Source organism: Moschus berezovskii, chromosome 3 (genome assembly GCF_049115385.1).
Source record: "Moschus berezovskii isolate FMDL1 chromosome 3, NW_MosBer_1.0, whole genome shotgun sequence".
NCBI lineage: Eukaryota > Metazoa > Chordata > Mammalia > Artiodactyla > Moschidae > Moschus > Moschus berezovskii.
In genome coordinates, this window is record NC_142462.1 from 70,778,363 (window position 1) to 70,806,310 (window position 27,948).

Below are 27,948 nucleotides of genomic sequence, written 5' to 3' on the forward strand. Positions count from 1 at the left end.
TTGAGACAAGTTTTAGACACAGATAACTGGAAATCTCTATGTGAGGGAAACAATTTGCTAAATCATGAATTATCTTCATTTCAAAGAGGAAAAAATAATTTGAGAATATATTGCATTATACAAAATTATAATGTACTGTCAGTTCAGCAGAAAATAAGTATCAGGAATACTGATTTAAGTCATTGTCATTAACAAGCATGTAGCTAAATATGATTGCAACAACTGTATATAAAATAACTAGCTCAAAATAAATGAACACTGTTAGAGAAGTTCTACAAGATGAAAACATGCCATGATTCTGTTCAACAGAATAAAACTGAGTGTCATGTTTCCCCTCACATACACAATCTATCCCTCCCCTTACTGAGAGAATGCAAAATCATTTAGGCAACTCTCAGTTTTCTCAGTTAACTAGTGAACACAGAACTCTTATTACTGTTTAACAACAGAACTAACATAAAACTAATGACAAAAATATAGGTGAGCAAAACATTAATTGAAAGTAATACTCATCAGTATACTCTAAATATGGTCACTCTAGAGCAAGATACAGTAATTTTATCTTATTTTTTGGTCACAGTGTACAACATGTATGATCTTAGTTCCCTGACCAAGAATCAAAGCCCTACCCCTTGCAGTGGGAGCTTGGAGTCTTAACCACCAGATCACCAGGTAAGTCCCCAAGATATAGTAACAATTTTAAAAGTAAGCATGTACTCTTTTAGATGCTTTACTATGCTTTAAGTGCTTCAGCATTTTTCAGATTGGGAGATAAATATTAGAGTGACTAAGTTACTAAGTAAAGGTCATAGACTGGTAATTTTCCATATATGAGTCTTCTATGTAAAAGATTTAAAGGGGAGTATGTGAAGTCGCTCAATTCCTATCTGACTCTTTGCAACCCCATGGACCGTAGCCTGTGGGGTTACTTCTATGTATGGGGTTACTCCTATGTTAAACCTATGTAGGCTCCTCCGTCCATGGGATTTTCCAGGCAAGAATACTGGAGTGGGTTGCCATTTCCTTCTCCAGGGGATCCTCACGACCCAGGGATCAAAGCCAGGTCTCCTGCATTGCAGGCAGATCCCTTACCATCTAAGCCACCAGGGAAGTCCATGGGACAGTTAATTCTATGTGTTTACTATACACTGAATCATATATACACTGCTTATTTTACCTTTAACACTATATTCATGCTAAATCACTTCAATCGTGTCCAACTCTGTGACTTTATGGACTGTAGTCTGCCAGACTTCTCTGTCCATGGGATTTTCTAGGTAAGAATACTGGAGTAGAAGCCATGCTCTCCTCCAGGGGATCTTTCTGACTCAGGGATCGCACTGGCAGACAGGTTCTTGACCATTAGCTCCACCCGGTAAGCCCATCTTTAACACTATAAGTATTTTCCTATACTGCTAAATATTCATTTAAAACTACTTTATTCAATTTAGTATTGCTTCACCATCATCGGTGTTCTGTAATTCACTGTTTGACATGGGAGTTCTTCTAATTTTCATTTATGTAAATAATAGTACAATGAACATCATAAAATTATTTTTTAAATGGAGAACATGACCAGATTTGAACCTCTGAGGGCTAGACCAAGGGTAAGCATATGCTTTATTCTGTTTGCTCGTGGAGTGATCCAAAAGACAACAGGAAACTCAAAGAAACAAATTTGCAAAGAGAGAAACATAAGAAACAGACAAAACAGACTAAAGAGAAGACCAAAATCAGAAATTTCAGTTCAGAGTTATACAAAAAAATGTCACTGAAAATGACATTTGGCCAACATCCCAGTAGCAGTCACTCTTTGCTCCCAGAAAACTACCTACTCCTCACAGAAAACAAAGATGTAAAATGTAAAATCACTTAAGTAGATAATCTATCAATAGGGACCCTCAAATTACCTTTGAAAATATTCAGCAAGATATAACTTAAACACATCTAGGAAAAATCACAGAGTTGAAGAATAAACAGATTAATTGGAAAACCGGATTTTTAGAAAAGGCACAGGTGACCATATCGATCGACTTGAAATGACTTGAAATGTCTGTTGGAAAATGTAAATTTTCCAAACTGATACCAGAAGTAGTAGCCTGTAAATACACCAATAATAACGATAAAGAAAAATAAAAAAGCTCCAGAACCAGATGCTCTATCTAATACATACATAAAGGGGCAAATGCACCCAATTCATGTCTTACATAATTCTATAATTTCCTTTTCATTAAAGGAAAACATAATCATAGCACTCCAGAAACAATATTAGAATATTCGTATGAAAAAATAAGGTATTTTTTTGAATTTGCATATTTTTTCAATAATATATTTTTATCAACCACCCATAAGTGCCTTGTATTTTAAACTCAGAGTTGGACGATTTTTCAGTTGTTAAAACTTGGGTAAATCACTACATCCTTAGTCCACGATTTCCTAATTCATACAGTTTCTGTGTGAAAATACGATTAAATACGAAAACTCTTAATTTTTTTTAGCCTCGCAGGGCTGGGGGTGAGGATTGAATCTGGGCCCTCAGCAGTTAAAGAGTGGGGTCCTAACCACTGGACTGTTAGGGAATTCCCTGTCCGTCTAGTCAAGGCTATGGTTTTTCCCGTGGTCATGTATGGATGTGAGAGTTGGACTGTGAGGAAAGCTGATCACCGAAGAATTGATGCTTTTGAACTGTGGTGCTGGAGAAGACTCTTGAGAGTCCCTTGGACTGCAAGGAGATCCAACCAGTCCATTCTAAAGGAGATCAATCCTGGGTGTTCATTGGAAGGACTGATGCTAAAGCTGAAACTGCAATACTTTGGCCACCTCATGCCGCGAGTTGACTCACTGGAAAAGACTCTGATGCTAGGAAAGGTTGGGGGCGGGAGGAGAAGGCGACGACAGAGAATGAGGTGGCTGGATGGCATCACTGACTCGATGGACATGAGTTTGAGTGAACTCCGGGAGTTGGTGATGGACAGGGAGGCCTGGTGTGCTGTGATTCATAGGGTCGCAAAGAGTCAGACACGACTGAGCGACTGAACTGAACTGAAAGGAGATCCAACCAGTCCATTCTAAAGGAGATCAATCCTGGGTGTTCATTGGAAGGACTGATGCTAAAACTGAAACTCCAATACTTTGGCCACCTCATGCGACGAGTTGACTCACTGGAAAAGACTCTGATGCTGGGAGGGATTGGGGGTGGGAGGAGACGGGGACGACAGAGAATGAGATGGCTGGATGGCATCACCGACTCGATGGACATGAGTTTGAGTGAACTCTGGGAGTTGGTGATGGACAGGGAGGCCCGGCGTGCTGTGATTCATGGGGTCGCAAAGAATCGGACACGACTGAGCGACTGAACTGAACTGAACTGAAAGGGACAGTTACGGAGTCACATTGAAGACCTCACTTGAAATGACTGGAGAGGAAGATCTGTGTCCGGGGACATAGGAAATTGAAGTTGAAAAGGTAGATGGGGCAGGCTACTAAAGGTGCCAATAAGCAAGCCAAGAAGTTTAACTTTTATTTATGGGCTAATGGGAGTCCTGAGCATTTCTGAGCGGTGTGGCATCCGGGAAATTAACCTAGCCGCAGGGCGTCTAGACCAGATGGCGGGAAGTGGTTTTAGGGGGCTGGATCCGTCGAGAAACAGATGGGACGTGAAGCGGTGTGGGCTCCGGCTGCAGGGCCGGGACCAGAGGACGTGACAAGCGCCAGGGTCCCTGTGCATCTTTGCCAGTCGCTGTGGCGTCGCGTATGGTTCTGCGGTGACTGTGGGTTTCTCCTTTTGTGTGGTCCCGGGTGGTTTCTAGTTCAGAAAGGTGAGAGTGCTGAGCACAGGTCTGCGCTCAACTGCTGAGGAATTCTGAGCAACCTGGTTTGGGACACAATTTCACTTCAGAATAGATGGATAAACTCTGTCCTCAAAGGGGACAACACCGAATTCGCATTCAGCCTAAGGCTGTGCGGTTAGACTCACTGGGTTCACGCCAGCTCTGCCACCTGCTGCCTGCAGCCTCGGGCCACTGCCTCGGTGTAGGAGATGGACTCTAGGTGTCCCATACCAGCCAAGTGTTCTAAGGAGGCGAGGAGAGACGCTCCTAATAAGTGCCAGGCGCGTCACAGGCTCTCGCTTCCTTCCCTCGCTTTTTTTTCTCCTACGGTTACTTTTTAAAATTGAGATCTCCTTTCTTGTTAATATCCTTGAAACAGACAACCTTTTGGCAAAAACAAAGCTAAGGCTAAACTCGAAGAAAGGAATTAAAACGAAGAAAGTTCTTCAGTCTTGTCCGCTGGCAAGACGTGACAGCGGAGCCGCGCAAGTGAGAGGATGCGCGGGGAACGCGCGTGGAGCGTGCGTGGGGCGCTGAGCAGTCAGCTCACTACAGAATGGACACGTGGGGGCGCACGTGGGAGGGGCCGCGAGGGGCGGTGCTAAGGACTTGCGCACGTGGGGCTGCACGCGTGGTAGCGCACGCGGGAGGTTGCGCGTGGTGCTCCGGATAAGCGCACCTGGGGCTGCACGCGTGGGCGGTGCACGTGGCAGGGTGCGCAGGATAAGTGCACGTGGGGCTGCGCGCGTGAGCTGCGCACGGGCGGCGCCAGGCAGCCTGGGTTTTGTTTCGCGGTCGCCTTGACGACCGGGCAGCTTGCAACGGCGCTGCGGCGAGTCGTTGAGGCTGTGAGCCGAGCCAGGCCCTCTTGCGGACCTCGCCTGACTCGGCCGGGCCGGCGCCGGAGAGAATACCAGCCCCATCCGAAACGGGGACTATGAGAAAATGGTCGGGCAAACGAGAAATAACCTCAGAGGTGCGGCTTCAGAGCCGTCGCACTCTCTCCGCTCCACGCAAGCTAGGCGGCGCCGCCGGGCCACAGAAGCTGGGGAGCCGGAGTTGGAGGAGGAGCCGAAGGAGGAGGTGAACAGGCCGGAGCTGCCTTTGCCCACACGCAGGGGGAACCTGCCAGGGGGCACCCGGTCGTATTCGCCGCGGAGGATCCGAAAGCTGAAAACGCAGAATTGCGTGCCAGTGGAGATGGTCACAAGGACCGATCTTCTGAACGGCCGCTTTCAATTTCTCAGCTCTTTCCTGGAGCAGCTCTGGGACAAGGCGCAACTATTGCAAAGACGTCAGGTCTCGGGCAAGGGGGCCTTCTGCATAGGTGAGCGGAACCGACCGAGGAAAGCCCCTTGCAGGAGCCCCGACAGCTCTGGGACCAGCACTCCCGCGCGGCTAGGCTCACAATGGAGAGACCCGTGGACCCTCTTGAGCCTAGGGTTGGAAGTGGTTTTCGTGAATCTTGAATATCAGTTTAACAAGCAAGTCTGGCAGCAATAATGGCGAGTTCCAGTATCTGGAAAATCGCTGACAAGAATTCCGAGCCCCCTTAGTTCTTATTTTAAAACATTTTCAAGGGTTTGCAGGCACAGTGATAACTTCATGTGTCCCCAACAAAATATCTTAAGGCAGCCATTTATCCCTAGTGAAAATGATAGGGTAGCTTTGGGGAAGGGGAGTTCAGACTTTATATTTTCTGCGCCTTGAATGAAGCAAAATAATGTGTTGGTTTTAACGAGTTGAGAATCTTTCACAGGGGAAATAGGATCAAATTAGGCAATATATTTCCCCATGTTGGTATCTATTTACTTTCATCTTGCGGAGGAACTTGATGCCTAAATTGCTTTCTTATTTAAGACCTTGAAAGATTTTTCTTTATTTGCATTCCTAATTTTTGAATATGTAAATTTTGCTGTTTCATTAAGATCAATTTTGAGCCTAGTCCTTGCTCAGACTGGCTGCTGTTACATATTGAAACACAGATAGATGTGTCCTAATGTAAGCTGTGATTTCTTTTCCATCGTTAAGTTGATTGCTGATATTAAAGTAGAATGGATCTCCACATTTGGAGCATGTAGAGAATACTTGAGAAATAATAAATAGGGTTTCATATTTAGATTTTGTCAGATATCTAGTTACGGAAAATGTGGGATCTTAATTGTGACCAAAAAAGGGTAATATTTAGATGTGTGGAGCAAAGAACAAGTATTAGAGGCCTATAGAACAGCATAATCAGAGCCATGGAAGTAAGAAAATATGAAATAAAAGTAAGGGTACAAAAAGAGAACGTAGAGTGTTCAAAAAATTGGTTGGGACCAGCCGTGGGGAGTCTTAATTCAAGTCTACATTTAAGACATTTGAACTTCATTCAGTAGGGTGGCACTGGTGGATTCTTTTCTTTAGGAAAATAATTTTTATTTAATGAGGTGAAATGCACATAACGTAAAATTAACCATTTTTAAAGTGAATAGTTTTGTGACATTTAGTACGTTCTTGATGTTGACATTGAATGACTTAAATAGAGTGACATGATCAGAAGTATGCTTCAGAGAGATTGATTTGACAGCAGTGTGTAAAATGGACTGGATATGGACTGAGGTAGAAAAAAACAGTTGAATGCTAAAATCCAGACAATAGTGGTCTTCTTAATATTATTTTATTTTTTGGCAGTAATAAGCCTTTGTTGCTGCATGTGGACTTTCTCTAGTTGGGGTGCACTGGCTTCTCTTTTTGGGGAGCACGGGCTTTAGGTACCCAGGCTTTGGTAGTTGCTACATTGGGCTCAGTGGTTGCAGCTTCCAGGCTCTAGAGCACAGGCTCAATAGTTATGGTGCTCAGGCTTAGTTGCTCTGCAGTGGCATGTGGGATCCTCTGGGACCAGGGATCAAACCGGTGTCCCTGCATTTCAGAGTGGACTCTTAACCACTGGACCAGGGAAGCCCCAGGCAGCAGTGGTCTTAATGAGGGTAGTGACGGTAGGAATGGAGAAGAGAAGTCAGAGGTGAAAGTTGATGGAAACATGTTGAGAGGAACTGGTTAGGTGATGAGGTAGAAGAGGAAAGGAATGTGATGAGAGGAAGAGAGAACATTTGGTCAGGCATGAGGATTGCAGATTTGGGAATTATTCATGTAGAAGTGAGTTGAAACATTAACATTGAGTGAGATTTCCAAGATAGAAAAGAGAGCCATGTAAAGATACTTGGGAAAACCCCTGCATACTTAGTTTTAAGAGAGAAGAGAAAAGAAAAAAACAGATAGAGAAGCATATAAAAACAAACTGGTCAGAAAATGGAAGAATTGGCAGGTTGGTATGATGGGTCTTGATAGAGAAAGAAATCTAAGGATCTGGTGAAATGCTATAGAGAGACTGAAAAGCAGGAGAATTGAAAGAGACTGTTGATGTTGATAACTGAAAGGTCATTGGTCATTTAAAAGAATTATAGGAACTTTAAAGAAGTTGGCTGGTTATCTGGTCAGACATGGCAGGGGATGGAGAAGAGACTATTTCGTAGTTGGAAGGTCTACTATATCAAGTATTTTAAGGCCTGGGAATATTAAAGGTTGAAGGGGAAAGACCGAGGAGAGAGGGTGAGATTGAGGTTCGAAGAGAATATGATGGTGCAGTCTTGGAATAATTGGGAAGGATGGAGCTAAAGGCATGAATTTGAGAAGCTATCAGTAGAAAAGAGAAGAGATGCTTCCTCTTCTGAGATGGTAGAGAACAGAGAAGCAAAGATCACTATATACAGAAATGTTGAAATGGATATAAGAGATGTTGAGCGTTCTTGTGTCAAATGGTCTTTGTGTCAGTAAGGTATAAGGTTGGGTCACTTTCAGAGGTGAAATTGACAGAGGCAGGATACAGGAGACAGGCTTTTAATCACAACTTTAGAAGGAGCTGTGATAAGCCCTTCTTTGCATTTAGAGTATTGACATCATTACAGCTTACAGTTTTGTTGGGTATGGAGTGTGGGTTAAGGGGAAGGAGTGAGAGACACTAATATTTAAGATTTTGGAAAGCTAGATGGACTTAGTAGGATATTTGATTTTTTCTTAAGTATTTAAGAGTAATTGCCTTGAGAATAAGAAAGAGGATACAAGTATAGTTGAGTAGGACATTGTCTATCTTAGAGTTAATGAAACCTTATCAGAGTTTAGAGGGAAGGTATAGGTTTAATTTTAAAGTGGTTCATAGTATTATATATGTATTAGATGGAAAGTTAACATATGTAGTGAGTATATACTTTTTCTGTAAAGACCCAAGTAGTAAAAATTTTAAACTTCAGGCCACACACAGTCTTTATTTATTTATTTTTCTTTGCTATTTTTAACAACCCTTAAAAAAATTAACAACCATTTTAGCTTTCAGACAAAACAGACCAGACAGACCATAGACCATAGTTTGCTGATTGTGACATAAAACTAGACATCTGAGAAATATTGAAGAGTGGTAGGGCTGAGCTCAGGATGGTGAGAATATGGAAAAAGAGCTGGAGAAGCATGATTGGAAGCTTCTAACATTGCAGTGTTTGTTTTAAAAGTTATTAAGTAGTCATTTTAAAGGCATATTATAATAAAGCAACTTTTAATGACTTTTTCCTTTTTTTCTTTTTCCAGCTGTCTTTGTATCAATTTTGCACTGGTAAGATTAGTTTCAGTTTGATATAAATAAAAATATTTGGGTTATAAAAATTACCATCACTGTTTGTATATATAAAATAATAACTGCTTGCTATGTATATAGAATATATGTGTACCAGTTAACATATATATATATGTGTGTGTTTGTGTATATAAAACTTTTTAAAAACCTCATGTGTGAAACATTTATAAATGAATGCATTATGGGAATAGTAGTTTATGAATTAAAATACTTTTGCTTTACCAAAAGGTTTACCACTGTATTTCCTAAATATCTAGCTTTTGTAGTATAGTTTTCATGTTTATTTCATGTAAAAAAGTCCTCATTTTATAGTAATTGAGAGTTGTTAGTGACATTGGAGAGAAGGAAATGGGAACCCACTCCAGTATTCTTGCCCGGAGAATCCCGTGGACAGAGGAGCCTGGTGGGCTGCTGTCCATGGGGTTGAACAGAGTCGGGCACAATTGAAGTGACTTAGCATGTATGCATGCATTGGAGAAGGAAATAGCAACCCATTCCAGTGTTCTTGCCTGGAAAATCCGAGGGACAGAGGAGCCTGGCGGGCTGCCATCTATGGGGTCGCACAGGGTTGGACACGACTGAAGCGACTTAGCAGCAGCAGCAGCAGCAGCAGCAGTGACATAAACTTAGGGTTTATGTAAAGTTTTAGTAGCACATGTCAACTGGAAATCAGGTAGAAATGAAGATAAACACCCTGTAATGGTAATACAGAATTAAATGAGCCTTTCAATGTGCATGCACATACACATTATTGTACATAAATGATACATTTGTAAAAACTATATGTAAAATAATTTTCCTCTGATATATCTTCATTTCTACCTGAGCTCAAGGATTTCTGCTCTTGGGAAGAATGGGATCTATCCCACATCCTTTTGGGACAGTGCTTTTCTGACCATTATTCTGCAGGGAGATCTGGATGTAAATAGAACTAAGACTGTAATGGTAAGAAACATTTCCTACAGCTTGTGATACCCTGGTATATGTCCTAAGTGTAAATGAAGGTGAGTGGAAGACAGGGTTGCCATATGGAATTTTGCTTTATTTTCTACTTCATTGGAAAGCATCTACTGTATAATTAAGGATAGTATAATTGCTGACTACAATTTTACTTGTCACATATGCTCCTATTTCAGTACCTACAGCTGGGTTTTTTTTTTTTTTTAGTTGTACTGATGAAAAATATCTTTAAGTACAGTGCTGTTTTCTTTGGCACTTTATGTAGTGTTCTACTTATTTAAAAACTGATTTAACTTAAAATAATTTTATTTAGAATTATATTCTAAATCTTTTCAACAGAGACATTTCCCAAACCTGGTACGTTAGAAACACTTGTAAAACATAACAGATAAACAAAAGCATGCCTCAGTTCTGATTTAGATACCTGGAATGGGAAGAATGATGGAGAAATCTATAAGAATTTTAGATCTACATTTGTTGTTGTTCAGTCTCCCAGTCATGTCCGACTCTTTGCGACCCCATGGACTGCAGCTTGCCAGGCCTCCCTGTTCCAATGGATCATGTTTTGTCAGGACTCTCCACTGTGACCCATCCATCTTGGGTGACCCTACATGGCATGGCTCATAGCTTCATTGAGTTATGCAAGCCCCTTCACCAGGACAAGGCAGTAATCCATGAAGGGGAAATATACAATTATCTGTGTTATAGTGCTGGATTATAAATGCCTAAAAATACACAAATTGGCAAATTATAAAGTTATCTCTGTTTATTGTAAAAATTTATTCTTTGTTCTTATTATGGTTTTTTAACTTTGTTTATAATAGTTAGTTTAGCCCTGTTTTTGAAACATGTTATTTTTCTTCTAGGGTACATTTGATAACACTTTTTGAAAATGATCGTCATTTTTCTCACCTCTCAGCCTTAGAACGGGAGATGACTTTTCGCACTGAAATGGTTAGGTTCTTTCTTCTAATGAATTCATTTGTAGTTTAAGAATAGTAAGGTGCAAATTTATTAGGATCTGAAATGAATTTTGGTGAATAGCACTGTTTCTCACACTATTGTAGGTTTATTATATTTTTGCTGTTTTTAAAAAGAATTTTATTGGGATATAGTTGACTTAAAATGTTGTGTTAGTTTCAGTTGTATAGCAAACTGATTCAGTTATAAATATACATATATTCATTCTTTTTCAGATTCTTTACTTCTGTAGATTATTACAGAATATTGAATAGAGTTCTCTGTGCTATATAATAGGTCCGTGTTGGCTGTCTATTTTATATATAGTAATGTGTGTATGTTAACCCCAAGCTCCTAATTTATCTCTCCCTGTCCTTCACCCACATTTCCAAAAACCATAGGTTTGTTTTTGAAATCTGGCCTATAGGTTTATTATTTAAATAAAAAGTGTTTTAGTACCCACTTTGTAGGCAAGAGTACAGTCAAAATGGATTAAAGACCTAAATGTAAGACCTGAAACCACATGTTCTCTCACCAGAAGAGAACATAGGCAGAACACAGTTTGACATAAATTGTGGCAGTTTTTTTTTTGGATCTGTCTCCTAAGGCAAAATAAATAAATGCAGAAATAAATAAATAGAGCCTAGTTAAACCTAAAAGCTTTGGGGAAGCTGAAGAAAGCATTCTCAAAACTAAAAGACAACCTACTGAATGGGAGAAAATATTTGTAAATGCTGTGACTGATAAGTGGTTAAAATCCAAAATACATAAACAGCTCATACAACTCAATATAAAACATTTTTGAAAAATTGACAGAAGACGTGAATAAACTTTTTCCAAAGAAGACATACAGATGGCTTACAGGCACATGAAAAGATGCTCAACATCACAAATTGTTGGGGAAGTGCAAGTCAAAACCACAATGAGATATCGCCTCACAATGGTCAGAATGGCTACCACTGCAATGTCTACAAATAAGAAATGTTGATGACAATTTAGAAGAAAGGAAACTCTCCTACCCTGTTGATGGGAATATAAATCGGTGAAGCCACTGTGGAAAACAGTGTACAGGCTTCTCAAAAAACTAAAAATAGAATTACCATATGATCCAGCAATTCCCTTCTATTTTACCACTTATTTTGATATATGGAATCTAAAAAATAAAATATATACAACAGAAAAGTGTTTCAGGATTCTTTTGTCACATTCTCTTCCTTTCCTAAAGACAGACTTCTTTATAAGATAGTAAAAATTGTTTGGGCTTCCCTGGTGGCTGAGAGGTTAAAGCGTCTGCCTCCAATGTGGGAGACCTGGGTTCGATCCCTGGGTCGGGAAGATCCCCTGGAGAAGGAAATGGTAATCCACTCTAGTATTCTTGCCTGGAGAATCCCATGGACAGAGAAGCCTGGTTGGCTACAGTCCACAGGTCGCAAAGAGTCGGACACGACGGGGCGACTGAATGGAACGGAAAGATTGTTTATAATAGCTGAGGAAAGGAAAACAAAGACAAAGTTTAAGAAGCGATACAGACCCATCAGAGTTATTGGAATTGCTTTTTCCTGGGGTAGAGTTGGCCAGTTTTACCTGGCTCTTTAAATTTTTTTTTTTAAGCTCTCTTGGTTTCCAGATAACCTCTTTTAGAGAACTTTTGATATCATTTCTTTAATACTTTTTCTGTTCTTTTGACACCAAATCTGTAAAATGGATAATGTAATCTACTGTATTTTACTTAATTGTTGTGGGAGTTAAATGGGATAAATAATGCCAGAGTTACAGAAATTCACAATTAAGAGAAGCCAGGACTGTCCAGATGAACTAATCAGGGGCCAAGAGAAGAGCTTTTTTTTGTTTGCCTTTAATTGTAACCAAACTAAAATTTTTAATTGAAGAATAAAAATTATCAAAACTTACCATTTCAATTACTTATAAGTATATAGTTCTGTGGCATTAAACACACTTACATTGTGCAACCATTAACCCTCATCCATCTCCAGAACTTTATCATCCCAAACAGACTGTACCTGTTAAGCACCTAACTCCTCACTCCCACTGCTTTCTCACCTAGCTCCTTAGTGACTTCTATTCTGCTCCTGTCTATATCTCTCACCGTATAGCCACTTAAAAGCTTTGAAGAGTTGGACATGTTAGCATTTATATGGCATTTGAATTATCTTATAGGTGTTATTTCCAAAGAGAGTATATAAAATATTATTTAATAAAGAGTTGGTGATGGACAGGGAGGCCAGGCGTGCTGCAGTTCATGGGGTAGCAAAGAGTCAGACACAACTGAGCCACTGAACTGAACTGTGACTGTGTTGATGTCTGGGCTTCAATGACAGGTCACTAGATTCAGATAGTAGTTCTATGCTTTGTTGTATAATGATGAGTAAGTTGTCTGATTCTCAGTCTCATCTGTTAATTAGAAATAATGCCAGTCTTACAGGATTTTATTGAAAATGAAGAAAGAGAAAACGAATGAAACACATAGCACAGTACCAGACACAAAAATCATAACTTACTAATAAAAATGTGTATGTTTTCTCTTTCTGTTAGTACAGACATGCATATATATTTTCGTTGTATTGCCTTGTTTCTCTTGTAAGCAAAAAGGAAAGATCTTTATATGAACTTGCTCTATTGATGCTAATTAAAATTAGGAAGAAGTGCCCTTTCAGATATTAGTTAAATCTTTAATTTTAATAGTCACTACTGTTGCTTAATCTGTAAAAAAAAAGTACCTTATAGTTGTATGAAGCCAGAATGAGTGTAGAGTTGAAGGTTACTTTTAATGATTTTGAGAGGAACATATATTACAAACTATGTGGCCCTTTATTTTTTAAGGAAAGAAAGCGGGAAATTGATGAGCAAGTAATATGAAACAGCATACTTTTGTTAGTCTTTGAATTTTAAATAGCAATTTTACTAGCCTAATAAAATAATCATTTCACATGCTGTAGTAATGCACTAGAATAACCCCTCTTTCAGGATACAACATTTCTGTCACAAACAGTAGCTCACACTTAGCTTTCACTTTGTGCAGAGCCAGTCAATGGAACTGGGAAGGAAAAGGAAAGCATGAAGTGCCATCTGATGCTCTTGTGACCATCATTTGTTATTTCTAAAGAGTTGGAGAAATATAAGTAATTGTGCAAAGTTGTACACATATAATGACACGAAGTCATACCTATGCCAGAATTATCAGATCTCAGCCTCTAGGTGTCTCACATTACAGGGGTAAAATCAGGCTTCAGTTCAGTTCAGTTCAGTTCAGTCGCTCAGTCGTGTCCGACTCTCCGCGACCCCATGAATCACAGCACGCCAGGCCTCCCTGTCCATCACCAACTCCCGGAGTACACTCAAACCCATGTCCACAGAGTCGGTGATGCCATCCAGCCATCTCATTCTCCGTCGTCCCCTTCTCCTCCCGCCCCCAACCTTTCCCAGCATCAGAGTCTTTTCCAGTGAGTCAACTCGTCGCATGAGGTGGCCAAAGTATTGCAGTTTCAGCTTTAGCATCAGTCCCTCCAATGAACATCCAGGATTGATCTCCTTTAGAATGGACTGGTTGGATCTCCTTGCAGTATAAGGGACTCTCAAGAGTCTTCTCCAACACCACAGTTCAAAAGCAAAAATCAGGCTTGGTAGAATTAAAAATGTATTGCTTACTTATTATAAGGTGAGGTTAGAAAAATTCCTTAAAACGTTGAATCATCCTTTTAACTCTTTCAAACCTATGGAAAATATGAAAGAATAGTATAGTGATGACCTGAAAAGGTATGCTTTTGTTTGCATTCAAGAATGCAGTAATAAGTAGAAATTAGGAAGTCTTATTATCGATCTTTTTTTCCTTTTCAGAATAAATTGTCTAAAAAGAGTTAGAAAATCAAGTATTTTAAAATTTTACTTACGCTGACAATTTATACTTTTTAAAAGGGACTTTATTATTCCTACTTCAAGACCATTGTTGAAGCACCTTCATTTTTGCAAGGACTATGGATGATTATGAATGACAGGCTCACTGAATATCCCCTTGTAATTAATACAGTGAAACGCTTCCATCTTTATCCAGAGGTAAGCAGTGTTTTGGGACAAATGTTTGTAGAGGGGTTTCTTTTATCAGATAGAAGTTATAAGCACAATGATGATGTTAAGGAAGGGATCTATTAAGTTTATTGATTGTTGTATGTGTCCTTATAGTTGAGCACTGCATCAAAAGTTCCTTTCCTAAATCAAGAAACCCTAGAAATTATTCTCACATGAACTTAAAGAATAGAAGCTTAGTATGGCAGTAATGGCCAGTGTAATAGATAAGTCAGATGGGAAGGAGACGTGGATTCACAGATGGGGATGGTTCATAGGTTATCACAGTTGTGGGCATAGGGTTGTTCATTATTCCTTTTTTTGTGGTGGTTTAGTTGCTCAGTCAGGTCCAACTCTTTTGAAACCCCATGGGCTATAGCCTGCCAGGCTCCTCTGTCCGTGAGATTTTCCAGGCCAGAATACCTAAATGGCATTTCTTTCTCCAGGGGATCTTCCTGACCCAGGGATCAAACCTATGTCTCCTGCATTGGCAGGTGGATTCTTTACCACTGAGCCACCAGGGAAGCCCCATTATTCCTTTACTATCCTTTTAATGTCTATGAGATCTATAAGGATGACCTCTCTTCCATTTCTGATATTAGTAATTTGTATTCTTTCTCTTTTTTTCTTAGCCTGACTGGAGGCTTATTGATTTTATTTATGCCCTGTTGTTAGATGCAGGCACATTGAGGATTGCCATGTCTCCCTTTAGAACTGACCCCTTTATCATTATGTAATACTACTTTCTATCCCTGATAACTTTTCATGAAGTTTTGCTCTGTCTGAAATTAGTACAGCTACTCTGATTTTTCTTTTAATTAGTTTTTGCATAGTATATCTTACTTTATTCATTTGCTGTTTTAAAAACATATTTATTTTTGGCTGCACTGGATCTTTGTTGCTGTGCAAGGGCTTTCTCCAGTTAGGGCAAGTGGGGCTACTCTTTTTCGTGGTACACAGACTTCTCATTGTGGTGGCTTCTCTTGTTGCAGAGGATGGCTCTAGGGTACATGGGCTTCGGTAGTTGTGGCTCACAGGCTTAGTTGCTCCGTGGAGCATGGAATCTTCCCCAACCAGGGATCGAACCCATGTTCCCTGCATTGGCAGGCGGATTCTTAACTACTGGACCACCAGGGAAGTCCTCTTCATTTACTCTTGATTTTCTGATTTACTCTGATAATCTCTGTCTCTTGATTGATGCATTTAGATCATTGATATTCTAAGTAATTATTGACATAGATTGATATCAACTATATTTGTTGCTACAATATTTTATGTTTGTTGCCCTTGTTTTTGGTTCCTATTTTGAGTCCACTCTTCTCATGCCTTTTGTGGTTCTAACTGAGCATTTTATATTATTTCATTTTCTCTTTCTTACCGTATTAGTTAAAATTCTTTTTTTTTTAACTTCTTTTGGAGGTTGACCTAGAGATTGCAGTATACATTTAAAATGAATCCAAGATCACTTTCAGGTAACACTAAACCACCTTCAGGGCAGTGTGTGGGTGTGTGAGGACCTTATAATAACAAAATAATTCCAATTTCTCCCTTCCAACCCTGAATCATTGCTGTCATTTATGTTTATTATACATAAGTTTAAGTATATGCATAACCATGCATAAATGAATACACTGTTGCTATTATAATTTTGAACAAAGCTATTATACTTTAGATCAATTAAGAGTAAGAAAAAGAAAAATTTTTTATCTTCACTTATTCTTTCTTTGATGCTCTTTCTTTTTTTTTTTTTTTTTTTTTTTTAACATAATCACATTTAATAATGTATTCCAATATCAAATGGCAAATTTTAAACCGCAGTTACTTTTGCACCAACCTAAATATATCCTATTACATTCTATCAATAAAAACAATGGTGTTTGTGTATTATGTTCCAGTTTTCTTATCATTTATTATTTACTGTTCGTGTTAAAGAGCTTAATATGTATTCTAGGAAATGTCAGTAAAACCAATAAAAATGTTTTTTTGCTTTATACAAGACAGTGTTCCTTGGCAGTTTCTTTTTTTTTTTTTTTTTTTTTTTTAAATTTATTTTATTGGAGGCAAATTACCTTTCATTAATATATTGGTTGGTTTTGCGATACATTGACATGAATCCGCCCCGGGTGTACATGTGCTCTCCCTCCCGAACCCCCCTCCCACCTCCCTCCTCCCCATATCCTCCCCCCATGTCATTCCCATGCACCAGCCCCAGGCATCCTGCATCATGCGTCGAGCCTGGACTGGTCACATATGCTAATATACATGCTACAATGCCATTCTCCCCAATCATCCCACCTTCACCCTCTCCCACAGAGTCCCAAAGACTGTTCTATATGTCTATGTCTCTTTTGCAGTCTCGTACACAGGTTTCAGGTTTCCATCTTTCTAAATTCCATATATATGCGTCAGTATACTATATTGATGTTTTTCTTTCTGGCTTACTTCACTCTGTATAATTGGCTCCAATTTCATCCACCTCATTAAAACTGATTCAAATGCATTTTTCTTGATGGCTGAAAAATACTCCATTGTGTATATGTACCAAAGCTTTCTTATCCATTCATCTGCAGATGGACATCTAGGTTGCTTCCATGTCCTGGCTATTATAAACAGTGCTGCAATGAACATTGGAGTACACATGTCTCTTTCAATTCTGGTTTCCTCGGTGTGTATGCCCAGGAGTGCAATTGCTGGATCATATGGCAGTTCTATTTCCAGTTTTTTGAGGAATCTCCACACTGTTCTCCAAAGTGGCTGTACTAGTTTGCATTCCCACCAACAGTGTAAGAGGGTTCCTTTCTCTCCACACCCTCTCCAGCATTTATTGCATGTAGAGTTTTGGATAGCAGCCATTCTGACTGGTGTGAAATGGAATCTCATTGTGGTTTTGATTTGCATTTCTCTGATTATGAGGGATGTTGAGCATTTTTTCATGTGTTTGTTAGCCATCTTAATGTCTTCTTTGGAGAAATGTCTGTTTAGTTCTTTGGCCCATTTTTTGATTGGGTCACTTAGTTTTCTGGAATTGAGCTGCAGGAGCTGCTTGTATATTTTGGAGATTAATCCTTTATCAGTTGCTTCATTTGCTATTATTTTCTCCCATTCTGAAGGCTGTCTTTTCACCTTGCTTAGAGTTTCTTTTGCTGTGCAGAAGCTTTTGATTTTAATTAGGTCCCATTTGTTTATTTTTGCTTTTATTTCCAATATTCTGGGAGGTGGGTCTTGGAGGATCCTGCTGTGATTTATGTCAGAGAGTGTTTTGCCTACGTTCTCCTCTAGGAGTTTTATAGTATCTGGTCTTACATTTAGCTCTCTAATCCATTTTGAGTTTATTTTTGTGTATGGTGTTAGGAAGTGTTCTAATTTCATTCTTTTACAAGTGGCTGACCAGTTTTCCCAGCACCACTTGTTAAAGAGACTGTCTTTTGTCCATTTTATATTCTTGCCTCCTTTGTCAAAGATAAGGTGTCCATAGGTGCGTGGGTTTATCTCTGGGCTTTCTATTTTGTTCCATTGATCTATATTTCTGTCTTTATGCCAGTACCATACTGTCTTGATGACTGTGGCTTTGTAGTAGAGCCTGAAGTCTGGCAGGTTAATTCCTCCAGTTCCATTTTTCTTCTTCAAGATTGCTTTGGCTATTCGAGGTTTTTTGTATTTCCATACAAACTGTGAGATTATTTGTTCTAATTCTGTGAAAAATATCGTTGGTAGCTTGATAGGGATTGCATTGAATGTATAAATTACTTTGGGTAGTATACTCATTTTCACAATATTTATTCTTCCAATCCACGAACACGGTATATTTCTCCATCTATTAGTGTCCTCTTTGATTACTTTCACTAGTGTTTTGTAGTTTTCTATGTACAAGTCTTTTGTTTCCTTAGGTAGATATATTCCTAAGTATTTAATTCTTTTCGTTGCAACAGTGAATGGAATAGTTTCTTTAATTTCTCTTTCTATTTTCTCATTATTAGTGTATAGGAATGCAAGGGATTTCTGTGTGTTGATTTTATATCCTGCAACTTTACTGTATTCATTGATTAGCTCTAGTAGTTTTCTGGTAGAGTCTTTAGGGTTTTCTGTGTAGAGGATCATGTCATCAGCGAACAGTGAAAGTTTTACTTCTTCTTTTCCAATTTGTATTCCTTTTATGTCTTTTTCTGCTCTGATTGCTGTAGCCAAAACTTCCAGAACTATGTTGAATAGTAGTGGTGAGAGTGGGCACCCTTGTCTTGTTCCTGACTTTAGGGGAAATGCTTTCAGTTTTTCACCATTGAGGATAATGTTTGCTATGGGTTTGTCGTATATAGCTTTTATTATGTTGAGATATGTCCCTTCTATTCCCACTTTCTGGAGAGTTTTTATCATAAATGGATGTTGTATTTTGTCAAAGGCTTTCTCTGCATCTATTGAGATAATCATATGATTTTTATTTTTCAGTTTGTTAATGTGGTGTATTACGTTGATTGATTTGCGGATATTGAAGAATCCTTGCATTCCTGGGATAAAGCCCACTTGGTCATGATGTATGATCTTTTTAATATGTTGTTGGATTCTGATTGCTAGAATTTTGTTAAGGATTTTTGCATCTATGTTCATCAGTGATATTGGCCTGTAGTTTTCTTTTTTTGTGGGATCTTTACCAGGTTTTGGGATTAGGGTGATAGTGGCCTCATAGAATGAGTTTGGAAGTTTTCCTTCCTCAGCAATTTTCTGAAAGAGTTTGAGTAGAATAGGTGTTAGCTCTTCACTAAATTTTTGGTAGAATTCAGCTGTGAAGCCGTCTGGACCTGGGCTTTTGTTTGCTGGAAGCTTTCCGATTACTTCCTCTATTTCCGTGCTTGTGATGGGTCTGTTCAGATTTTCTATTTCTTCCTGGTTCAGTTTTGGCAAGGTGTACTTTTCTAGGAATTTGTCCATTTCTTCCAAGTTATTCATTTTATTGCCATATAATTGCTGATAGTATTCTCTAATAATCCTTTGTATTTCTGTGTTGTCAGTTGTGATTTCTCCCTTTTCATTTCTAATTTTATTGATTTGGTTCTTCTCCCTTTCTTTTTTGATAAGTCTGGCTAGTGGTTTGTCAATTTTATTTACCTTCTCAAAGAACCAGCTTTTGGCTTTGTTGATTTTTGCTATGGTCTCTTTTGTTTCTTTTGCATTTATCTCTGCCCTAATTTTTATGATTTCTTTCCTTCTGCTAACCCTGGGGTTCTCCATTTCTTCCTTTTCTAGTTTCTTTAGATGTAGAGTTAGGTTATTTAGTTGACTTTTTTCTTGTTTCTTGAGGTGTGCCTGTATTGCTATGAACTTCCCCCTTAGCACTGCTTTTACAGTGTCCCAGAGGTTTTGGGTTGTTGTGTTTTCATTTTCATTCATTTCTATGCATATTTTAATTTCTCTTTTGATTTCTTCTATGATTTGTTCATTATTCAGCAGCGTGTTGTTCAGCCTCCATATGTTGGCATTTTTAATAGTTTTTCTCCCATAATTGAGATCTAGTCTTACTGCATTGTGGTCAGAAAAGATGCTTGGAATGATTTCAATTTTTTTGAATTTACCAAGGCTGGATTTATGGCCCAGGATGTGATCTATCCTGGAAAAGGTTCCGTGTGCGCTTGAGAAAAAGGTGAAGTTCATTGTTTTGGGGTGAAATGTCCTATAGATATCTATTAGGTCTAACTGGTCTATTGTATCATTTAAAGTTTGTGTTTCCTTGTTAATTTTCTGTTTAGTTGATCTATCCATAGATGTAAGTGGGGTATTAAAGTCTCCCACTATTATTGTGTTATTGTTAATTTCCCCTTTCATAATTGTTAGTAATTGTTTTACATATTGCGGTGCTCCAATGTTGGGTGCATAAATATTTATAATTGTTATATCTTCATCTTGGATTGATCCTTTGATCATTATGTAGTTTCCTTCTTTGTCTCTTTTCACAGCCTTTGTTTTAAAATCAATTTTATCTGATATGAGTATTGCTACTCCTGCTTTCTTTTGGTCTCTATTTGCGTGGAATATCTTTTTCCAGCCCTTCACTTTCAGTCTGTATGTGTCCCTCGATTTGAGGTGGGTCTCTTGTAGACAACATATATGGGGGTCTTGTTTTTGTATCCATTCAACCAACCTTTGTCTTTTGGTTGGGGCATTCAACCCATTTACGTTTAAGGTGATTATTGATAAGTATGATCCTGTTGCCATTTTCATTATTGTTTGGGTTCAAGTTTATATACCCTTTCTGTGTTTCCAGTCTAGAGAAGATCCTTTAGTATTTGTTGGAGAGCTGGTTTGGTGATGCTGAATTCTCTCAGCTTTTGCTTGTCTGTAAAGCTTTTGATTTCTCCTTCACATTTGAATGAGATCCTTGCTGGGTATAGTAATCTGGGCTGTAGGTTATTTTCTTTCATCACTTTAAATATGTCTTGCCATTCCCTCCTGGCCTGAAGAGTTTCTGCTGAAAGATCAGCTGTTATCCTTATGGGGATCCCCTTGTGTGTTATTTGTTGTTTTTCCCTTGCTGCTTGTAATATTTTTTCTTTGTGTTTGATCTTTGTTAATTTGATTAATATGTGCCTTGGGGTATTTCGCCTTGGGTTTATCCTGTTAGGGACTCTCTGTGTTTCTTGGACTTGGGTGATTATTTCCTTCCCCATTTTAGGGAAATTTTCAACTATTATCTCCTCGAGTATTCTCTCATGGTCTTTCTTTTTGTCTTCTTCTTCTGGGACTCCTATGATTCGAATGTTGGGGCGTTTAATATTGTCCCATATGTCTCTAATATTGTGCTCATTTCTTTTAATTCGTTTTTCTTTTTCCGTCTCTGTTTCATTTATTTCTACAATTCTATCTTCTAGCTCGCTTATCCTGTCTTCTGCCTCCGTTATTCTACTGTTTGTGCCCTCGAGAGTGTTTTTGATCTCGTCTATTGTATTATTCATTGTATATTGACTCTTTTTTATTTCCTCTAATTCTTTATTGAACATTTCTTCCATCTTCTCAATCCTTTTCTCCAGTTTATTTATCTGTAACTCCATTTTGCTTTCCAGATTTTGAATCATTTTCACAATTAAAATTCGAAATTCTTTATCGGGTAGGTTCCCTATATCTTCCTCTTTTGTTTGTGTTGGTGGGCATTTATCCTGTTCCTTTACTTGTTGGGTATTTCTCTGCCTCTTCATCTTGCTTATATTGCTGTGTTCGGGTGGCCTTTCTGTCTTCTGAAAGTCTGTGGAGTTCTCTTTATTATGTAGTTGCCTCGTTATGTGTGGGGTTGGATGGGTGACTTGCCAAGGTTCCCTGGTTAGGGAAGCTTGAGTAGATGGTCTGGTGGGTGGAACTGGATTTCTTCTCTCTGGAGTGCAAAGAAGTGTCCAATAATGAGTTTGAGATGTCCGTGGGTTTGGGGTGGCTTTGGGCAGCCTGTATATTGAAGTTCAGTGCTATTCTCCTGTGTTGCTGGATAGCTTGCGTAGTATGTCTTTCACTGAAACTTGTTGACCCTTGGGTGGTGCCTGGTTTCAGTGTATGTATGGAGGCCTTTGATGAGTACCTATCAATTAATGTTCTCTGGAACCGGAGATCTCTGGTGTTCTCAGGATTTGGCCTTAAGCCTCTGCCTCTGGTTTTCAGTCTTATTCTTGCAGGAGGCTCAAGGCTTCTCCCTCTTCTGTTTTCTGGTCTCCTCAGTGTCTAATTCCCGTCCTGACTCCAGGAGGCGGTGGTGGGCACTTTTTTTTTTTTTTTCCCCCAGGCTCTCCTATTCAGTCCTGCTGTAGGGAGGGAGGAACAACTAACAAATACCCCTGGCGTCTGTGGGGAGTGCTCGCGGTGTCTCGGCTACACTGGGAATGCTCCCGCTCGAGGCGTGTGTGCTTTCCCTGTTTATGCTGCTTAGGCTTTAGTTTGCTCTGCTGCAAGCTGTCCGCGGCTGGCGCTGGGTTGCATGCACTTCCCAGGTCTGATTGGCTCAGGTTCAGGTCCTCGGGTACTCGACAAAGGCAGACTTGGCTGGGCCTGCGTTTTGTGCCTTCCCCGGTCCTAGCAGCTCAGGTGACCAGGCGTTTGGCGAGCGCAGTCGCTGCGACTTATCGCCTTCCCGGTCCCCGCCGCTCGGTTTTCTGGGAGTACAACCGGTGCAGTTTCTCAGGTGGATATCGACCGGCCCGAACCCAAGAAGTCCTGGCCAGCAAGGAAGCTTGCCTGCAGCTTGACACGGGAAGCCTCTCTGGGGCCGCGGCTGCCCCCGCCCCGGCGCTGGCTGCCCTCCCCGCCCGCGTCGGCGGGGGCTGGGGCGCCCAAGCCCGGTTCTCCCTCTACGCGCGGGCGTCGGCTCTCCCTCTACGCGCGGGCGCCGGCTCTCCCTCTACGCGCGGGCGCCGGCTCTCCCATCAAGCGCGGGCGCCGGCTCTCCTTCTAAACGCGGGCGCCGGCTCTCCCTCTACGCGCGGGCGCCGGCTCTCCTTCCAAACGCGGGCGCCGGCTCTCCCTCTACGCGGGGGCGCTGGCTCTCCCTCCAAGCGCGGGCACCTGCTCTCCCTCTAAGCGCCGCCGCAGCTGGCTCTCCCTCTGAGCGCTGCTGCCGGCGCCTCCCTGCCCAGCCCCCGCCTGCTAGTGAGGGGCGCGGGAGTCTGCGCCGCTTCTCCGCTGAGAGTTTCCTCTGAGCACTTAGTCTGTGAGTTTTAATTATTTATGTCTTTTGTCTCCCAGTTATGCGGCCCTCTGAGGTTCCACTCGCCAGTGTTTCCAGGTGTTTGGAAACTTCTCTCTCTCTCTTTTTTTTTTTTTTAAGCCTCCCTTCCCGGGAGGGAGCTCCGTCCCTCCCTCTTTTGTCTCTCTTTTTATCTTTTTATCTATTTCCTACCTCCTTTCGACGACTATGGGCTGCTTTTCTGAGTGCCTGATGTCCTCTGCCGGTATTCAGAAGATTTTTTGTGGGATTTACTCAGCGTTCAAATGTTCTTTTGTTGATTTTGTTGGGGGGAAAGTGGCCGCCCTGTCCTATTCCTCCGCCATCTTCCCGTCGACCTGATGCTCTTTCTGTGGACCCAAGTTTTCTAATCCATATCTTTCTTATCTCTCTAAAAAACATACAGTGTCTTTTAATTTTTGTTTGAGAAAGTATTTCTCCACTTTTAAAGGATAATTTCACATGATACAGAATTCTAAGTTGGTTTTTATCCTCTCAACTCTTTAAATATTTCGTTTTCTTCTTAAATTGAATAGTTTTTGAGAAGTCAGATGTACTTCTTAACCTTTATTTCTTCTTAAGTAAGGCATGTTTTTCTTCTGACTTCTGTAAGGAATTTTCTTTAATTTTTTATAGTTTGAATGTTATGTGCATATTCAAATATGTATGATTTATGAATAGGTATAGATTTTTGGTGTTAATCATGGTTGGTATTCTCTAAACTTTCTGTACCTGTAGTTTGATGTGAGGAAATTCCCAGTCATTGTTTCTATTCATAATATTTCTTCTGTTTCTTTATCTTTTCTCCTATGGCATTCCCATTATATGTATGGTGTACCTTCCGTGGTTGTCCCACAGTTCTTGGATATTCTGTTCTCTTATATTGGTCTTTTATATTTTTGATTTTCAGTTTTGGAGGTTTCTTACTGAAATATACTGAAGCTCAGAGATTCTTTCCTCAGCCAGGTCCAGCCTTCTAACGAGCACATCGAAGGCATTCTTGGTTTCTGCTGTAGTGTGTGCTGTTACAGTGTGTAGACAATTTCTCTGCCAATATTGCCAGTCTGTTCTTGCATGCTCTTTCCTTTATCTGTTAGAGCCTTTAGCACATTAATTATTGTTGTTCTGAATTCCCAGTCTTACAATTTCAACATGCCTGCCGTATCTAAGTCTAGTTCTGATGCCTGCTCTGTTTCTTCAAACTATGTTTTGGCTTTTAGTATGCCTTATGATGCCTTTCTTAATAGCTAGCTTGAGGTACTGGGTGCAAAGAGCTGCCATAAATAGGCCTTTAATAGTGTAAGGGAAGCATTCTGTAATTAGGTCTCAATCTTTTGTGAATCTGTACCTCTGGACTGTGAGCTTTGCGAGCACTTCTCGGTTTTTTATTTCCCATTTAGGTACAGCAGGATGACTAGAGTGGGCTGGAATTGGGTATTTCCCTTCTCTCACATAGAGGGGTGGAGTTGGGTATTACTCTGCCACCCTGTAGTTTAGGCTCTGATAAAATCCTAGCTGGTTAGGTCTACTGGTCAAATAGTCTCTTTCGAGGGCAGGCCTTGTTAAGAACAGGGTGTTCTGGTGTATTTCAGAATGCTCCTCTTTCCACTTCCCCCTCAGAAACAGATTTTTTTCTGATATCACTGTAAGAAACTAGTGATCTCCTAGAGATAAAATTCATAAATATGTGGGCATTATCCCTATTACTGGGTCTCCCTGGAGTTTTTGATTCTCAGAATTGTCTACACTGTGCCTCGAGCAATTCATCAGTTATAATTTAGGTTTTCCATCTCTTCATCTGGTTCCCATGGAAGGTTCTACCCCTGGGTTTTTGCTGCAATAAGTTGTGACTCTCTGTATTTGCCTGTCAGTGTTTATAGTCTGGGAGCAGCAGTTTGCCTAGTGACCTCACTTCTCTTTTGGATCTAAGAAGAGTTGACTTTTCAGCTTAATTTTTTTCTTATTAGAATGGAGTGGCAGATTATCAGCTTCTTACACGCTGGACTTGGAAACCATGTACTTTTAAAAACAATTTGATTCAATATATTTTATTTTCCTTGAGGTAGCTTACTTGGTCCATGGACATTTTTTTAGTGGGTTTAGTGGGTTTCTTTTAGTTTTCAAGTGTTTGAAAATTTATCCTTGTAATTAATTTGTAGCTTAAATTCATTGTGTTTAGATAATTTAAAAACCTAGATTAAGTTTTTATTTACATACTCCATTTGACCTCTGTTGAAGAGAATGGTACTATATATATGTGTGTGTGTGTGCATATATATATGTATTGTTGTTTGAGTGTTTGGTTGTTTTTATTGTCTAAAAGTTATCTATTTCTAGGCTGCTGCTTTCCTAGTCCTTTGGCAAGAAAGAGTAGGCCTTTTTTGAATGCCCTGTGAGCCCCCAGTGGTGTTTCTGGTTGCCAGACTCTGACTCCAAATCTGAGAAAATAAGGCAAAAGGAAAGTCCAGGGAACTTACTACCATGTCATTCCTTGGGTCCTGAGATTCCTAGCTATTGTGCCTTCTTTTTTCTACCTTTCTTCTTATGTTTGATTTATATGATTCGCAGAAGTTCTAGTTGTACTTGTAGGAATAGAGAAAAGTACATCTACTCCATTTCCCAAAAGTGGACATTTACATTATTTAAATATTGACTTTTTTTTTTCATCTTCATTTAGTTTAAGTGATTTTCTAATTTTCCATGTGGTTTCTTCTTTGATCCATTGGATATTTAAATATTGTGTTATTGAATTTCAAAGAACTTAGGAGTTTCTCAGATTTCTTTCTTTCTTTGATTTCTATAAGAGGTTTTCAGTGTAATTTGTGGTAGTAACAATTGTATAGACCTACATAAGATTTAAGATGAAAGAAGCGGTTTTCTGCAGCAGCTTTCTCCATATCCTATCTTACTTTTCAGAGGCACTTTGACCTTATTTCCTCTAATGATCATCTGGATAATTCTAGTGAAAATAGAAAAATCAAAGAGAAAAAAACCTATTTGTTGAATCTTCAATTTTAGTTAATGTTGACTTACTCTGTGTAAATAAGATAAGGATTTAGCTTATCAGACTAGGCCGAGTTCTTCCAGTGTTTGATAATTATTATTTTTAGTTTTGAGTTATTTTTGGAATTTTATATCATTAAATCTCTGTTTTTTGTTCGACTAATTTCCATAAGTATGGTTTCTAAAACATTAGCTAGTTTTTTCATTTTACTTATCAAAAAATTTATTGAATAATTTGCAATTTTTCAGTTTCTTTGATGTTATGAAAAAATAATCATGATAATGTAGTTCATTCATTTTTAAAACTTGAAAGCATGTAAATGACAGCCAACAAGGACTCATCCAGTCTTATTTTCATATTGCATAGATAGAATATGGAGAACACTTACATTTGCTTGCAGCCTTATGTGGTACTTCAGTGTTGAAGTAAATGTCCATACTTTGTATTCACAAGGAGATTAATTTCTCATCTTAAAATATGAGTGTGAAACAATGTGTCTTAAAAGGGCAAAGGCATTTAATGCTTACTCTATACCAGCACTTATATATGTAAGCTCTAATCTCCCATCAATCTTGTAAGATGGTCGTTAATGTCATTTTAGAGATGAGGTAGCTGAGGTTCAGAGGCTGAAGGATTACTTCACACCATAGAAACCATAACTTGTAGAGTCAGAATTTTTTGTTTATTTTGACTTCAAAGTCATGCTTTCTTCCTATATTGAATGACATCTCATAAAGGAGTTTAATTCTAGATTTTGCACATACATTTAATATGACAAATTTTTGTACATTTATGAAAAATATACAAGAAGCTATAAATTTTAGCAGAATGTCAGTTTTACAAAATTAAGTGATATAGTAAATCTATATTATACGCGAAAAGTTGTTTATGATATTTACTGATGTGTATTACATTAACTACTTGTATAATATTGTACAATGAATAACTCTGCATGTGTGCATGCTAAGTCACTTCAGTCGTGTCTGGCCCTGTGTGACCCTATGGACTGCAGCCTGTCAGGCTCCTCTGTCCATGGGATTCTCCAGGCAAGAATATTGGAGTGGGTTGCTGTGCCCTCTTCCAGGGGGTCTTCCCGACCCAGGGATCGAACCTACGTCTCTTACATCTAACCTCCATTGGCAGGCAGATTCTTTGTCACTAGCACCACAAGGGAAACCCCAATGACACTAGCTACCTGTCTTTTGTGCCTAGGGAGAAACTAGAAGGATGGTAACCAAAATAGTAAAAGTAGTTAGTTCTAGGCTATTTTTACTTTCCCTTTGAAGTCTTTATTTTTTAACTCGCCCTCACCCCCCCAACACAGTGATCTGCATTATTTTTCTCAAATCTATAAAATTATTTTTTTAAAACGATCTCCCAGGAATCAGCATTTTTTTGGTAATTTTTTGTTGCTAATTTCCTTTGTCTTTAAAAATTTTAAGGCAAATTTCAGATTGGGAAGGATTGGTTAATTAAATCTGCTTAATCAAATGTTTATGCTTAATGGGCATAGGAGCTATTATTCCACGTGCAGTTGTTTTTATAGACTATGAGTTGGTTTTTAGACTATGAAGAGAATAAGTTCAAGGGCCTAAGAGAAATGTTATAAAATACTCCTGTAAAGCTTTGTGTTTGCTATTAATTATCTTCATATTTTATTGTATACTTAATGCTTGATTTTATAGCTACTATTCTGTTTCAGTTGTTTAAAAGAGTATATTACAGAGATGTCAGTCACAACATAAATTGTGTAGCTGTG

The 27,948-nt window shown here is 39.3% G+C and overlaps 1 protein-coding gene across 1 annotated transcript in view; it reads left to right on the plus strand.

The window, feature by feature from the left end:
* The first annotated feature begins 4,658 nt into the window (after nt 1-4,658).
* Nucleotides 4,659-27,948, plus strand: part of DPY19L2 (dpy-19 like 2) — a 103,515-nt gene continuing 80,225 nt past the window's right edge. The window contains exons 1-4 of the mRNA XM_055420887.2: nt 4,659-5,157; nt 8,451-8,475; nt 10,323-10,410; nt 14,350-14,487. Of these exons, the coding sequence (XP_055276862.2) occupies nt 4,776-5,157; nt 8,451-8,475; nt 10,323-10,410; nt 14,350-14,487 (633 nt within the window). The 5' untranslated portion in view covers nt 4,659-4,775. The remainder of the gene's footprint in view (nt 5,158-8,450; nt 8,476-10,322; nt 10,411-14,349; nt 14,488-27,948) is intronic.